At 42.4% G+C, this 17,028-nt stretch overlaps 1 protein-coding gene across 21 annotated transcripts in view; it reads right to left on the bottom strand.

Annotated features, from left to right (window-relative positions):
- Positions 1 to 770: 770 nt before the first annotated feature.
- The window catches only part of LOC100768856 (NXPE family member 4), a 231,962-nt gene continuing 215,704 nt past the window's right edge, over positions 771 to 17,028 (bottom strand). For 10 of the 21 annotated variants that reach the window (XM_035443658.1, XM_035443656.1, XM_035443654.1 and 7 more), the window contains 7 exons: positions 9,914 to 9,987; positions 9,212 to 9,386; positions 8,350 to 8,452; positions 4,789 to 5,522; positions 4,267 to 4,328; positions 2,651 to 2,857; positions 771 to 2,229 (listed from right to left, as the gene is read on the bottom strand). In XM_035443658.1, coding sequence (XP_035299549.1) covers positions 1,694 to 2,229; positions 2,651 to 2,857; positions 4,267 to 4,328; positions 4,789 to 5,522; positions 8,350 to 8,436 — 1,626 coding nt within the window. In that variant the 5' untranslated portion in view covers positions 8,437 to 8,452; positions 9,212 to 9,386; positions 9,914 to 9,987 and the 3' untranslated portion in view covers positions 771 to 1,693. Of the gene's footprint in view, positions 2,230 to 2,650; positions 2,858 to 4,266; positions 4,329 to 4,788; positions 5,523 to 8,349; positions 8,453 to 9,211; positions 9,399 to 9,913; positions 9,988 to 13,972; positions 13,992 to 17,028 lie in introns of those variants that run through there. The other 11 variants (XM_035443655.1, XM_035443662.1, XM_035443663.1 and 8 more) reach the window with 4 other exon arrangements.

Genomic DNA, 17,028 nt, shown 5'->3' with positions numbered 1-17,028 from the left:
CCATTCCTCATACTGGGCTGCCTTGCCCAGCCTAAAATAAGGGGAGGAGCTTAGTCCTATCCTAACTTGCTATACCATGCTTTCTGAACAGAAACAAAAGAGGAGTAGATACAGAGGAGAGGTGGCAGGAGGGGATGGGGCAAGAGGAGGGAGGGGAAACTGTGGCCAGGATGTAAAATAAATGAATAAATCTAATTAATAATAATAAAAGAAAATACAGTAAAAATTTTATGTGTATTGGTGTTTTGCCTGAATATATGTCTGTGTACCACATTCATGCCTGGTGCTTGGGGAAGCCAGAAGAGAGAGTTAGGTCCCCTGGAAATGTGTACTGGGGATCAAACCCAGGTCTCTTGGGAGAGCAACAAGTGTTCTGAACCTCTGAGTCATCTCTTTAACTACCTTTACTCTTTTTAAAAGGTATTTTAGGTTCAGTGAGATGGCTGGGTAGGTAAAGGCACTTGCTACCAAGCCTGATAACTTGAGTTCAATAACTGGGACCCATGTGATGGAACGAGAGAATTAACTCCTAAACATTATTCTCTGATCCCGATATGTGCACTGTGGTATATATATATATCCCCCCTCCAAATAAATAAAGATAATAAAGAAATTCAAAAGATAAAGCTTGGCAGTGATGGCACACTCCTTTAATTCCAGCACTCAGGAGGTAAAGGCAGGCAGATCTCTGAATTCAAGGCGAGTCTGGTCTACAGATGGAGTTCCAGGACAGTTAGAGCTACACAGAGAAACCACGTCTCAAAAAAAAGCAAAAATACATAATTTGTAGTATATTTATAAAAAGCAAACTATAATTTTGTATTTAATATATAAGAGTAAAAATTCACCAAAATATTTTCCATTATCCATTCCTATTTTAGTGTTTCCCATTTAAAATTTTTATTTATTCTAAAATTAGTTACAAAATACTAGGTTTCATGGTAGTGTTTCAGTGCATACTTTGTTTTGGTTGATTCAAAATCTGATATTCCAAAAACTCAAAAGTCTAGGAGAAAGACAAATTTCAAAAATCATATAGCCTATCAAAATTAAATCTAGAAAACAGAAACAATTTAAACAGATCCATAATAAGCAATGAGATTGAAGCAGTAATTAAAGGTCTCTCTCCAAAGAAAAGTTCAGGCCTGGACAGATGTGCTACTAAATACTATGAAATTTGTAAAAGAAAACCTAAACAACAGTTCTCAGACATTTCCACAAGTCACAAACAGAATGAAACACCACCAAAGTCATTCTTTGAAGTCTATAGTGCCCTGATTTCAAACTTGGAGACATGACCAAGAAAAAGGTACAGCTCAATTTCCCTGATAAACACAGATATAAAAATTCTCAGCAAACATATTTACAGATTGAATCAAAGACCTTTGAAGAATTTTATGCAAAACTGCTTCATTTTTCTGAACTCACAGCAGCAGGGAAAAAGGTCTCACCTATAGGAATCCTAACTTCCAGTTGATGAAGAGCAGTGTGGCTCTGATCAATAAAGGTAGGACCTTTCATTGATTCTTTTGAGCTTCAACTTGAAGCAGAAGCCCAGTCTGGGCCCTTTTAGGCTGAACTGGGTGGGTCACATGGACCACAGTGCAGACTACCTCACTGGACTAACTGGGACACCAGCAGGGTACACTGTATCTTTGAATTTCAATGAGTGACTTTCAGAGTTATGTGCTTCCTAGCAAATATAGTTTAAGAATATATTAATTTGACTTCCAACCACATGCTGTGGTGGATGGACATCATTTGTTCCATATGCAATTGTCATATCCCAGGCATCAATGACACCCACATTGAGACCCTGGAAAATATCCTTTAAGGCAAGATACTGGGTGTAACCATGGAAGTCACTAAGTCTTTCCACATCACTGTTCATCTCCCTGATGTTTTCTGTTTTGAGGACAACCATAGTGTCTGGGCTTCTCAGGAGAAGTCGCTGAAGAGCTTTGTGGACATTGAGGGCCCTTCGGATAAAAACGTCAATGGGAAAAGGTCTGAAATGCTGACCCAGAGAAATGACGATGACCGTATTTTTCTCTCCTCCAGTCCTGTCAATTATCCGTGCAATGTTCTCTATCTCTTTGACAGAGTACACCAGTGATCCAATAAGGGGGTAGCCATGTTTTTGCCACTGGATGCTAATTTTTTCATCCAAGTCCACGGCGAGTTGGTGTTGCAGTTTTCCAGTCTCATGCAGATCCACAGACCTCAGTGCTGACAGCAAACAGGTAGTCCCAAAACAAAAGGAGAATACAGTTACAGAGACCAACTAGCCACAAATACAGGAGAAAAGATCTGGTGTTAACAGTCATATACACTCATCACATCCTGACTAAGGAGAAGTTTGGAAAACTACTCAAATAATTGAAGGTGCCTTATGATAAGGGACTTTACCCTCTTCTAGAATCATTTAGGTTATATTGTGCAGGGGATGGCTGTGTCTTTGAATTCAGCCTTAATGGAAGATGACAGGTTGAGAACCACAGTTGGAGGGAAGGATGGTAACATTTTGTGAATAAGGCTGATGGTTTGTCTCTAAGAACTATAACAGAGGAGGAATTTCCTTACTATTTTGCCCCTTGAAATGAAAACATAGTTTCTGAAAGAGATGTGAAAAGCTTATACTGAGACATACTGTCTATTTTGCTTTTGAAGTAGTCCATCCATTGGCGGATTGTGGAGTCACCCATTAGGTGGATGAACTTTCCTCTCAGGCAGTCTTTCATTTTGATTGGAGCCAAACTACAGGAGGCTGGATTCCATGTGTTTTTCCAGACATGCCCACTGGGGATTCCAGATACCATTCCGAACTTGCATTTCTCTTTTGTTGGAACAGCCTCTTCTGCCAAGGAATCAGCAAGATAGAGTCTTCTAAATCGCCACTCTATTCACCTGTGTTTAATACCCTTCTGCCTTTTCCAAAGAACCCTCTAGATAGGTGTATAGATGGTGATGACAATAAAAAGAAGCTTATTAAAGTATCTTTGTAATGGATTATTTTCAGCAAAACTTTCCTCTGATGTGATTTCCTAAGTGATGCCCATCAGTGTTTATTATGAAAGTACAAGGGGTTTGCCTTCTCAGAATAAAAAAGGCCTTTAAGGAAAATGTAACAGTTTGTTAGCCTTGCCGTGAGACCTGCCTCATCAATTCTTATACAGGGCGAGAGAGAGCTTGTTTTAGTCCACTTGGCTCCTGAGCTTGTCATATGCTCTCACTGGGATCTTAAATGTTACCACTAAAGTGTGAACTCTTTGAGATAAAGGGTGGGTGAACTTGGCTTAGAAATTGGCCAATTTGCATTGAGAGAGGCCTGGAGGTCCAAGAAGGGCCAGATCTTCAACCTTAGTCTCTGGGTAATGAAGAGACCGGTGTGTGTGTGTGTGTGTGTGTGTGTGTGTGTGTGTGTGTGTGTGTGTGTGTCTGTGTGTGTGTGTGTGTGTGTGTCTAGGATGGTGAGGCAGCAGGTTTGGGGTCACAATCATTCATCACTCCAAAAGGGTAAATACCATTTCTCTCCTTTTCCCTCTCCAAGTCTGTCTCTGCCTAGACTTGCCTTCAATTTGCTATGGAACTGAGGATGACCTTGAATTCCTCATCTTTCTGCCTCCACTTCCCGAGTTTGTGTATCATGGGTGTGTTTTTATGTGGGGTGCAAACCTAGGGCTTTGTGCCTCCTGGGTAAGCACTCCATACCACTTCTGCAATCAGAAACATGGTTTTTCCTTCTATGTGGAAAACCATCTTAGCAATTAGCAAGCTTTTCATGGTGAATCTAGAGAGACAAAGATACTGTTGCCTTAAATCATTTTAGGTGGTGTTTGTGAGCTGTTCAGAGTAAAAGGAAAGAAAGAAAGGAAGGAAGAAAGACAAGAAGAAAGGAAGAAATGAAGGAAGGACGGAAAGGAAGAAAGGAAGAAAGACTAGTGAATACACATGTGGAAGTTCTTTGTTAAAAAAAAATGGTTTCAAAACCAAGAGAGAAGAATGGTAGTAAATTGGGAATCAGTTTTGACCTTTGCAGGTCATTGTGTTATTGGTACCCTCTACCTGATGAGTAGGTTGGTGAGAGATGTAGTTACTAAAGCATACACGTAAGATCCTAGTGAGTACAGCCATTCATTCACTTACAGATTTTGTGCCTTGACCCACCTTATAAGAACTGAGATAGTGACCAAGTCCAGCAGAAAGAGAAGGACATTTAAATGGGTCCAGTGGTAAGCCCTGCCCACCAAGTACAGAAGCACTTACTGTTGCATTTGGAGACACTAATCACATTGGATTTTCCCATAATCTCCACACCTATATTTGACCTTAAAGAGACAGATACAGAAATTAATCCGCAGTGGCCTCAACTCAAGCAAAATCCCAGAACCTAGACTGGCCAGTTCTGTTAGTTCTCAGTGAGAATCTAATTTCCCTGTCTAGAATTTCAAGTCATTTAGTAAGTTTCCATTTATTTGTTTCTTAGTCCATAGGACTTGTATATATGCAAGGCAGTGTATTGAGACACAGAAAGAAAGTATTAGAATGCACACACATATATTTCTCATTCTTGTAGTTTATACCGAACCGATGTTTTTTGGGGTTCATTGGGAGGATTACTTCTCATAAAAGCTGAGGACTCTGTAGAATGAACATGATCCCCAAATGAATTCACAGGTCTCTTCTCAAAGGACTCTTATAGTCCCTAAATTAATGTGCTTAGAATACACTCCCTGCAGGCTAGATTACCCGCCCCCTCCCTGGAAATGTGAAACAGTAATTACTTACTTTTCAAAGAGGCTCCTCTCTTGCTGCCTAAGATAGGAAACTTGCTTGTTCTTTGAATGCATGTGGGTGAGGGCAGCACAGGGGACATTTGGAGGCTTCACACAATAGAAAGCTTCTTGGTCCTGGGCGTCCAGATATTGGCACAGCTCCACACTTGAGTTCAGAACCAAGGCACAATCAGTGTGGACCTGAGAGGTTCCACTGACAAACATGCCAGTGAAGATGATTCTGTCATAGCCCTGTTTCCGAGCCCTCCAGAGAGCTGACACCCCTTCACTGGGATGCATGAGAAGAATAGACAGGGAGACGGGGCCTTCCCAGAACAGGGTAAAGCTGACAAGGTAGGTGCCATTGTTGAAGTCTGTCACCTTTCCAGAAGCTCCTGCCTTCAGGGCTGGGGAGGACATCCTGGCCCTCAGGAAGTCCCCACCATATTCCTTCCTGTGTCCCAGGTGGTCCCTAGCTTCCAAGAGCACATCCAGTTTGTCCCCCATGCAATGGGTCTCTCGAGGGTTGAGGATGGTGGCTGTGCTGTGCGTGGCGCTGGTGGTGGTGTTGAGATGGGTGAAAGGTCTGGGAGGGATCTGTTTGTCTAGTTTCTCTAGGATCTCCTTGACTCTCATCTCTGTCTCTTGTAGTGAAACTGGTGGGTTCAGAGGCACTGTAGGGCAGGAGGATTTCATGACCAAGTTCCAGCGACTGAAGGACACAGGCAACTTGAACGTAGCCCATATCTGAATGGGCAAGAAATAGAATAGAGAACAAAGAAAAAGTTGATATTTAATGTAAAAAGTTTTGGTGGGTTAACAAACTTTTCTTCTTTATGGAACAATGAGAAGTACTGAAATCATATTACACTAAGATTTTGTGGTCACATCTGTCACACACAGACATCTTCGTTTAAACTATTAGTATAACTCTAGTTTTCAATGGCTTATTTTGGAAAACCCATTCAACCTCAAATAGCCCTAAGTAGGATCTTCTTCAAAATGGTGGTGATATGGGGGTCGAGACAGGGCTGAGCACTTAACAGTGCTTGCTGTTCCTAAAGAGAACCCGAGTTCCCTGAACTAATTGGGAGCATGAGGGTAGGGGGGAAGAAGCTGCTACAATAAGAGCAAGAGAAGAGGAGTAGAGGAGAGGAAATGGAGTGGCAGAAATATTGAGTTGGGGGAAGAATAGAGCTAAGAGAGCAGGATGAGAGATACCATATCAGAGGGAGCCACTATAGGTCTGAGAAGAGATCTGGAACCAGGGAGATCTCCAGAGACCTACAAGGATGACACGATCTGACAATCCAGGCAATGGTGGAGAGGATAACCTAAAAGCCCTTCCCCTAAAATGAGATTGATGACTTCTCTTTATGCCATCCTAGAGCCCTCACCCAGTGGCTGATGGAAGCAGAGACAGACATCCACAGATATACACTGAGCCGAAATCGGGAATTTAGTTGAAGAGAGGGAGGAATGAAGAACGAAGGGGTCTGTACCAGGTTGGAGAAACCCACAGGAACAGTTGGCCTGAACAAGGGAGAGCACATCGACCCCAGATGCTGTCGGCGAGCTCAGTACAAGACTGATCCAGACCCCTGAACTTGGATGTCAATAAGGAGGCCTCTGCATTCCAAGGAGCCTCTGGTGGTGGATTAGTATTTTTCCCTGGTGCAAGAAGGGACTTTGAGAGCCCATCCCATGTGAAGGGTTACACTCTGGCCCTGGACACATGGGGAAGGGCCCAGGACCAGCACAGGAAGATTTGGTGGACTTTGCAGAGCCCCCGCTGAGGGCCCTACCCTGCCTGGGGAGTGGTGGATGGATGGGGTGGGGGGAGGGAGAGAGAGGGAGAAGGGACTTGAAACAAGCTTGTTCCCTAACTAGAACTAATAAATAAATTAAAAAAAGAGCCAAGGTGTAAAAAAAAACAAAACAAAACAAACAAACAAACAAACAAACAAAAAGAACCAGAACCCGAGTTCAATTGCCAGTGGTTAACAACCACCTGTAACGCCAGCAGGAGATCTGACACCATTTTCTGGATGTTATGGGTTCTGCACTCACGTAACTATAAATTAGTTCTATCAACTGACTATCAGGTCATAATTATGCACTTTGAACAGCTATTGTGAGGATTATGGAATGACACAGTGTATGGCTAATTTTATGTCAACTTGACACAAGTTATAGTTATCAGAGAGGAGGGAGCTGTAATTGAGAAAATGCCCCTGTAAGAATGGGCTATACACACATGTGTAGGGCATTTTCATAATTAGTGTTTGATGTGCAAGGGCTCAGCCCGTTGTGGATGGTTCCTGGATGGGAAGTTGGTTCTGGTTGCTGTAAGAAAGCAGGCTGAACAAGCCATGGGGAGCAAACCTGTAAGGAGCTCCCCTCCGTGACTTCTGAATCAGCTTCCAGATTCCGGCCCTATGTGAGTTCCTGTCCTGACTTCCTTCAATGATGGACTATGATGTGGAAGTATAAACCAAATAAACCCTTTCCTCCTCAAGTTGCTTTGGTCATGGTGTTTCATCACAGCAATAGAAACCCTAACTAGGACACATGGGAAACATAAGAAAGGCATTGGACACATGACAGGTGGGACTGTCTCTATTTCTGAAAGGATTTAAAAATATTCTAACATGTCAAATAAAGTAACAGTCAGATGGATCATTGCTATCAAGCACCAATTAGAATTTTCAGCACAGGCAAAGTAGCTTGAATGAACCCAATTCCTGCGTAAATAATAATAATAATAATAATAATAATAATAATAATCTGTGAACAAAATTATTTTTAATAAAAGAGCTCTCCAATAGCAGTGAAAGCTGAATCAGGACAACTGCAAGTTCAAGCCCGAGCTTGAGGTGTGTGTACAGCAAGAGAAGGGCCAACCTAAGCTACAGAGAGAAACCATGAAACAAAACAAAAACAAAATTCTGCAAACAAACCCATAAAAGTAACTAACCACCACTACCAACAAAAGTCCCACTCCAAAGCAGAGAAGTGACCATTGAAATAGGGAAAACAAACAACAAAGTCAATAGCAACAAAGTCAAATGTAAGCTTTAACAGCCTCAGTGGATAGATATTGTGACAGCCTGGTACTGGAGGAGGGAATGGTTTCCCACTGTTAATCACCCACAGTTTTGAAAAGACAGATCATTTCAGTACACAGAAATGAATGCATTCTTTCCTCCAGAAGTTTCCTTGAGGCAGGTGCAAACACAGGCTGCGGACAGTGCGAAACAATACCTGCCCTTGTCCTCAAGCAGCCCAGAACGAAGTTTAAGAACGAAGTTTAATTGCTGCCTAATAAAGCTTGCCATCCCTCGTGATTTCCTGTCTCCGAGAAGCACCCACTGCCCTGAGTCCCAGCTTATAAATGAAAGGTTTGGGCACATTAATAATCGTCAGCTACATCAGTTTATTAATGCTGCTTGGTAAGCCATATTGAGCAAGCCCCATCTCCATTGCAGTTGGTGGGTCATTGCCGCTAACATAATATACATACACAATATCAAGTAAAACAAAACAAACAAACAAAAAAGAAATCAATTCCTACCTCCGATGGGTTTCTGAAAACTGTAAAAGAGACCCAGAGGATAACTATAAACAGCAGCACCCACAGTGACTTACGACTGGTCATCATTTTCCTGGTTTGAATCCTACAAGACAATCACAGACACTCATCACACAATGAGACAGAAATGAAACCAGTGAATGTGTGGCATGCTCCTGGCTCTTGCTATTTTGCTTCTCAGTTCAGTTATTCTCAAAGTGACATTTTGGCTCTTCCGGTTGCCCCTGTTGTCCCCCAGCTGCTGTCATTCCATTAGCTATCAGGTTGGAGCCCACCAACAGCTAAGCTACCAGGAACCTGAAGGAGGCAGGACACTCACATTTAGGTGAATCCCCCAGGCTATGCCACCTCACATTCTCCTTACTCTTAACCACAAAGTGCAGACAAAACACCTCACAAATAATGCCTCTGAGAACCACGAGAAGGTCTAACAGAAGTTGGTCCACCAGCCTTCATGTGGTCCCTTTCTTAGAGCACCTTTCAGCCTTCAAAATAATTGTTTTAAAACTTACCTGTTACTTTCTAAAAATCTGGAAGCTTTAGCCAGTTTCTCCCTCTGTTTATATGAGCATGTGTCTTTAATCTGAAGCCTGAGGTATCTTTTCAGGTTAGATTACCTGGGCGGAGTTACCACTCAACAGTACAGATCCTGGGCATGAGCCCAGGAATATAAGAAAAGGCAAACCATGCTGCTTGCACATCACCCATATAAACTTCCTACCCCTCAAACCTTACTCTCTTCTTAGAGTCACCGTTTGCCTTAGATTCCTAGTTTATACACAAAAGGATTTAGCACCCATGAACAAATATTGTCCCTTACCCCCTCTGCTCCTGGTTTTCATACCTTTAATATAAAGGCCCGATTTGATCTCATTTCTAAGAACTGGGTGAGCTTGGTGGGGAGGCTCCTTCCATGGCCATAGGGTGCTGCAGGCCTTCCTGCACCAAAATACATCACAGGTACAAGCTGCAGGGCACAGGGTAGCAGCTACTCTTCAGTGAGATTCATGCCCTTCACCCTAAGGAAGAATCTGGATGACAAAACTGTAATGACCAAGTCAAGCAGAGGCTGAAATGAGAGGCAGAATACTTTGCACAGTCCAGAAATATGATTGCAATGGATGGAGACATCAGGGGTCTCAGTCTGACAAGCAGATGGCAAATGCTCCTGTAGGGAGTTGAACTTGGGAGTTTCTATCTGAGTCTTGCTGTGAAGACCCAGTTACCAAGATTGAAACACACATTATTCTGTCAACAGTACAGTGTGTGAAACGGTAATGAAAGGGAAACCACCTCAAACATGGTCACATAGAGAAAATAGTCATATGGATTACATCTCCACCTAACAGGGTCACAGAGTCACAGGTTTGAAATCACCCGGAATCTGTGTTCCTGTTCAGATAAAAGAGTCCCAGGAAGAGTAGGTGCCTTGGACACATTCATTGGGTCCATCAAAAACAGCAGTTGGTCCATTGGAGTCCCCTTCATAACTCTTGTTTACATTGACCTTTATAAGGGCTTTTGAGTATTTGAACACGTCACTAACCTTCCTATCTTCTTGTTGGTTTTTGTAGAGTCTCATGTAACCCACTCCGGATCTTCCCGCTTTCACGGTATAATCTTAAAAACAATAACAACAAACAAACAAACAAAAACATTAAACCAGACAAGCTGGACTAAAATCCTCTTTCAGAAAGAAAATCCTGACTTTTCAAGATTGTTAATCATGTTCTATCAAATGAGCCATAGCAATACTTTGTTTCCATACAATGGCTTTTGAAAAAAACTCCTTTAACTTTATGTGGCTGGGTTTACCTCACACCATGTCCAGGCATATGGAGCTAAGTGAACATGGACCATTGTGCTAAAAGACATATTTTGTCCTTTGAGTTGTTGGTCAGGCATTTTGTCATGGCAGCAACAACCTAAATAACTAATACAGAAATGCTGCGAGTCCAGGGAGAAGACTGGTAGCTCTCTTTCACAAATCTCAGGCAGATTTTCAAATGGGTAAAGCTCAAAGTTACACAAAACCAGCTGCATCCATTCTGCACACTAGCCATCCTGTTGTTCTTGATGACAATTGAGCACCCCTGGAAATGAGAAATGAATCTGGAAGTCTATGTGCCTTTTATTTGAACTCACTGAACTTGGGAAATTTCAATACTAGCAGCATGTTTTTCTCTTATTCTGGAAAGGTCACCTAACCTTCTAGTCAGGTAGACAGATCTGCTTGTTCAGATAGTGATGTGGTTGGCTTTCTCAACAACTCTAATGGATTCTGAACCTCAGGAGGCAGAATCACTTGGATGCAGATGTCAGCGACAAGCATCCCATTTGGTTGATAAAAGGATGCATGTTTAAAGTGCAGTGGCTCTCCACAGGACTTACTACTTCTCTGAAGGTGATCTTGCCTAATTCTCAGTGTGACCTTGAATGTCTTCTCTCATGCTGTCCTGCAGAGAACCTTGAAAGGGGTATTTCTATTCTGATTTAGGTGAACACTCATGGGTTATTGAAGATTTGGACCAGCAGGAAGAAGAAATGCAGGCCCAACTGCCCAGGCAGCTCTGGCTGGTGCAGACTATAAAGACCAATGGGTTAGGTTTATCCAGCCTGGCCTGGCCTGGTCTGTTGATGTCTGAGACCTGTATTATTTGCAACTGAGTAAACACTGTCTTGGAATGTAGTGATGATGGGCTATTGTGTAATTGCCTTTTAGAAGCCCTAGTGCAACCTGATCCCTATTTATAGGTTGTAGACAGTTCTAAACGAAATATTCTCTGTTGTCATTTACTCTAGAAAGACCTCTATCCTAGGGAAGAACGGAGAACTTGCAGGTTATTCTAGTTTCATACTGTTTCTATGATAAAATGCTCCTACCCGAAGCAATTTTCGACAGGGCAGGGACTGTTTCCCCTTACACTTGTAGGTCACAGTCCATTGCCAAAGAAAGTCATGTAAGGAACTCAAGGAAGGAGCATGGAGACAGGAACCATTGAGGAGCACTGCTTGCTGGCTTACTCTCTGGCTCCTCCCTTCCCTTCTTAAGCTGCTTTCTTATATTTCCCAGGACCACCAAGTAGACTGGGAACTCCAATATCAGTTAATAACACAATTCTCCCATAGACTTGCCTACACCCTGATCTGCTTAATGCCTCACTGGGAGATTTTCTCTAAGATGACTCTAGGCTATGCTAGGGTACAAAGTTAAGTAGGTCAGGAGGCCCTAGGTTTTGGAGGTGGGATCCTGGAACACAAGGTGAGGAGATTCTTAAATAATCCTTCTTGTTGAAGGATAAGCTGTGTCCAGGGAGATGCAGGTAAAAGCCCAGGTTGGGATCTGAGTCTTCAAGTGTAAAGATTAATAGAGCTGTGTAATTATTTTCTTGCTTTATAATTTCATTCTGATACATTTGGACTGTGAGTTGCAGACTCTTACTAAGTTTTATAAACCTAAACAACAAAAACCAAGAAAACAAACAAACAGACAAAAGCTGGGCATGTTGGCACACAGATTAATCCCAACATTTGGCTGGCAGATTTCTCTGTAGTAGGCTCGGAGGTCTTTGTGCTCACAGACATGCACAAGGGGAACCTGGGGTGTTAAGCACACGTGGTTGTTCCTTTTTTTGCTGTCCAAGGCAGGGTTTCTCTGTGTAGTTCTAGCTGTTCTCAAACCCACTATTTAGACTAGGCTGGTCTCAAACTCAGAAATCTTCCTGCCTCTGCTTCCTGAGTGCTGCTAGTAAAGGTGTGTACCACCACCATTGGGCTGGGTTGTCCTCTAAGGGATGGAACAGACAGAGGTTGGAGAGGATGTGCTTTCTAGACTGGTGGCCTTTTCTTTATCTGTGTGGCCAGAGATTTTATATCATTGAAATGATCCTTGTTAGGGTTTATTGCTGTAAAAAGACACCATGACCATAGTAACTATTTATTTTTTTGAGACAGGGTTTTTCTGGCTGTCCTGGAACTTGTTTTGTAGACCAGGCTGGCCTTGAACTCACAGAGATGGTGCTGGAGAAGGAGTTGCTACATTTTGATAGGCAACAGGAAGTAGACTGTCTCACTGGGAGTAGCTTGAGCATAGGAGACCTCAAAGCCCACTCCCACAGTGACACACTTCCTCTAACAAGGTCACAACTACTCCAGCAAAACCACACCTCCTAATAGTGCCACTCCTTCTGGGAGCCATTTCCTTTCAAACCACATTCCACTTTCTGGCCCCCAAAACCTTGAAGCCATATAATAATGCAAAAATGCATTCAGTTCAACTTCCAAAGTTCCATAGTCTGTAACAGTCTCCAACTTGTTTAAATGTTTAAAGTTCAGAGTTTCTTCTAAGATTCATGCAGTCTTTTAATTGTGATCCCCTATAAAATCAAAACTAAAAAGCAGATCACATACTTCCAACATATAATGGCATAGTCTATAATTACTGTTTCAGAACATAAGGAAGGGAGCATCATGAAGAAATACTGGACCAAAGCAAGACCAATAACCAGCTGGGGAAACTCCAAACTCTGAATCACCATGTCTGATGTCAAAATGATCTTCAGATGACTCATTTCAGCTTTGTTGACTACAACACACTTATTTCTCTTGGGCTGGTTCCACTGCCTGCTAGCAGCTTTCCTTGGCAGTTATCCCACAACTCTGGCATCTCTAATATCTTGGAGTCTCCAAGACAATCCAGTCTTCAACTTCACAGCTTCATTAAATGGTCTCTCTAAGCCTCCATGCAGAGATACCCCTGACACATGCCTGGCCTCAGTAGCTTTCCTTAGTTGCTCCTTGAGTCTAAAGCCAGAACCATGTGGCTGAAGTTGCCAAGTTCTGCTGCTTGCTGGGGCTAGAATATGACCCCCTCATTCAATTACATTGTCATCAGCTTTCTGTTCTGTACCTTCAATGCCTAAGCTTGGCTGTCCTGAAACTGAATCTGTAGACCAGGTTGTACTCAAACTCAGAGATCTACCAGCCTCTGCCTTACCAGTTCTGGGATTAAAGGCAGCACCACCACACCTGGCCCTAAGCTTTTCTTTAATTCTTTTTCATAAGTTAAAAACTTAGCTGGGTGCGATCTTGCCCAGGGGTCACCACTCCCTTTATTCCGTTTCTTAATCTGTTTATCTCCTTGAATACAGGATTTAGCTCCATTTCACTTTCTGGTGCTGCTTTTCTCCTCAAATATTTTTCCTTGCTCATCTTGCTTCTTTTCATTATAGATCTTCATTAGAGTTAGCAGTAGTACACAACACAGTCTATACTAGGCTGTTTTGATATTTCCTCTGCCAACACAATTAATCCAAAATTCTTCACTGTAATTTCAGGCAAACTTTTTAGACAAGGGCAAAAAGCATCCACATTCTTCACCCAAATTATCTCGATGCAACATATTAAAGTTCTTCTCCTTTGAAACTTCTTGAGCCAGCTCCAGACAGTTTTATTCACTCTTAGCTCCACTGTTTTCCATGCTCCTACTAGTCTGGCCCTTTAAGCAGCGCTTAAAGCATTCCACTTCTTTTCTAACCCAAAGCACCAAAGTCAAAATTCCTCCAAGCCTTATAAAAGCAAATATTTAATCGCAGTAGTGGCTTACATTTTCAGAGGTTTACTTCATTATCATTCATGGCAAGGAGCATAGGAGCATGCAGGCAGACATTGTGCTGGAAAAGGAACAGGAAGTGGACTGTCTGGGGGAGTAGGTTGAGCATAGGAGACCTCAAAACCCACCCCCACAGGGACACACTTCCTCTAACAAGAACATACCTCCCCCAACAAAGCCATACCTCCCAACAGTACCACTCCCTTTGGAGGCCATTTTCTTTCAAACCACCACAACCCTTTTCTCAGATATAATGCTACCTTTTAGGAAAGGCTTTAGAATGATCTAAAGGTGTGAGTGAAACAGAGAAAACCTCTATGGCAAAGTAGCCCTTACTTGAAACATTATATAGATAAAGAATTGAAGACCTTGGTACATTGAGGGCAAACAGAATAGCTGTAAACTTTAAATCCAGCCCAATTCCTGTATAAACTAGCACAGCTCCCCACACTAGTGACCTAGCACTAGGAAGCACATGTACATTTAAAGCATAATTGTTTGGTTTAGGAAAGGAGCCGACAAAAAAAAAAATACCCTTCAGAAGTGAGCTTACAGGGAGAGAGGGCCTTGTAACCATGGAGTGTTGAGGTGGGAGAGCAATTGGAAAGGTTGGGGCATCCAGTCAGAAACAGTATGGCAGGGTTCCAAAGGGAGAGAACGGGTCCTCTTCAAATTCCAGAGAGGAGGGTTGCTGTGATGGTTTAGGAAGTAAACCTGTCACCAAGGCTGCTGACCCTAGTTCAATCCCCAGGTGGAAGGAGAGAAGCAAATCCTAAAAGTTTACATGTGACCTCTTTACATGCACGATAGCACATATGTAAGCATGGGTGCATGCATGCACATGCGTGTGCGCGCACACACACACACACACACACACACACACACACACACACACACACACATACATGTAATAACAAATGAAAATAAAAGCCAGAGAAGAACTTTGTGAAGAGAGGCAGCTGAAAATAAGTGTAGGAGAGATAGGTACTACCAGACTGCATGCTGAGGGGCCAGAAGCAAGGAGGCAGGGAAGGAAGGAATCAGAGAGAGAAAGAGAGAGATGGAGGATGTTCTATGATCACACAATAATAATTTACTCAAATCTGTACCGTTGTGTACAAAATGTACCCATTTCAACCAAAAAATGAAACATCAAAAGCAGAGGGCAAAATGACACATTTATATGGGGTGGGGCAAATAAAAGGCCCATGGATATGGGGATATTTCTAACAGAAAACTTAAAAAAAATCACTACTATTATTTGGCAAAGTCCATAACAAGAAAAATAGACTGGCTGGGCCTGGTGGCACACACTTTTATTTCAGGCACTTGGGAGGCTGAGTCAATTGGATCTCTGTGAGTTTGTGGCTAGCCTGGTCTATGTAGCAAGTTCCAAGATAGCCAGGGATACACAGAGAAACACTATCTTAAAAAAAAATTCAGAAACATGAACAAACATTCAAATAATTGAAAATCAAAGGCAAAGAGATAATTCCCAAAGACAACCTGAGGAGAAGGTCAAATTAGCTGTGATAAGAATTATGACAGATTAACAGCAATTAGGAAACAAGACAAAACCCTTAAAGGTTTTTTGTCCTAGAAGCTCATGATGCTGTGCATTTCTGTTGGCTCTTCACCTGACTGTCAAGTGTCAGGTCTTCTGTCAAGACATAAAAGGATCAGCTGTGAGCCACACGTTCATTCAAAAAACAAAAACACAAAACACAGACTGACAGGTCACCATGGAACAGATCCAGGACATTCCTGACATTGTGGTTCGGAGGTGGCAGATGATAATATTGCAACATGCTCTTTCAGAGGAAATGGTACCTTTCCTAGCGTCAAGAATAGAACTAGTCTGAAACAGGAACTACCACCCATAACTACCAACTGCTGCAGCTGCGTATCCAAACTGTTATGTGGTAGACTACGTGTTCTTTATGCATGAAGGATCCTGATGCTTCCGTGACTGTGGCATGAACGACTGTTGGCATATATATGCTGACCCCTCAGAATTCTCTCTTGGTTAGCAGCCAAAGTTTGGGTGAACCCAGTGTTCAGTATTCCTGTGTTCATCTGCTTTGTTTCTTTATGCCCTTTATAAGCAGAGGAGGCTATAGTTGACACTCTGAGTATAGAGTGATGGATGACCCTAGCAGTTCTCCAGTCTCTTCTGATAGACGTCAGGCTGCCTTTCCATGCCTATAGGCAGCCTGTGTCTAGCTGAACTCTTGAGTTTGGGACCAGCTACATCAGCAATGTTCCTGAGTGTAGGTTTACAAAGACGAAATCTTCCTGACTGATGGAAACCTGTGCAATGATCAGTTTTACAGTTTTCTCGTACAGATTGGATTGTTCAGGATATGGATTTCCCCCTTCTCTGCCCTCCCTGCCCTGCCTCCCTCCTAGCTTGCCTACTTTTCTTTCTGCCTTCCCTTACCAATTTCTCTCTCTTTTCTTTCTTTTTGATTCAATGTTAGGGATTAAACATAGAGCCTTTGCACATGTTTGGCAAGTGATCTATTTGTTTTGATACACTGTCTTGCTACGTTGCTCAAGTTGGCCTTGAACTAACGTTCTATATAGCCCAGGCTCATTTTGATTTTGTGATCCTCTTACTCAATCTCCCAAGTACTTGGGATTATAGACCTGCCAGGCTCTGACTGTGCTGAAATGCTGAAATATGGTGTAATCCAGAACCTTCAATCTTTTACTGTAGCTGAAGCAGAGAATCATGCTTCTTAGAAAGTGGAGTGGGCTATTTATGTCTTCAGGAATGTGACTTCTTCTATAAATTCTTATCTGCAATCAGTGATCCATGAGCAAGCAAAGTACTTGGATTTTGCAGATCAAGTGAGATAATTATCTCTAAATCAAGGGAAACTGAAGCCGGTGCTTGGGGCATATTCGTGTATTCTAACTTTTAAGACTAGTGTCATGTCCGTAGAGGGATTATGAAATGTGGTTTCTGCAGATCAAATTGAAGAGGGTCATCTGGACTGTAAACTTATGCCAAGGTATTATGTACGACTCTGGGTCTGAAGGGGGAA

The sequence above is a fragment of the Cricetulus griseus genome, chromosome 4 (genome assembly GCF_003668045.3).
Source record: "Cricetulus griseus strain 17A/GY chromosome 4, alternate assembly CriGri-PICRH-1.0, whole genome shotgun sequence".
Classification (NCBI taxonomy): domain Eukaryota; kingdom Metazoa; phylum Chordata; class Mammalia; order Rodentia; family Cricetidae; genus Cricetulus; species Cricetulus griseus.
Note: the sequence above shows the minus strand (reverse complement) of the source record. Positions and strands in the feature narration are given on the sequence as shown.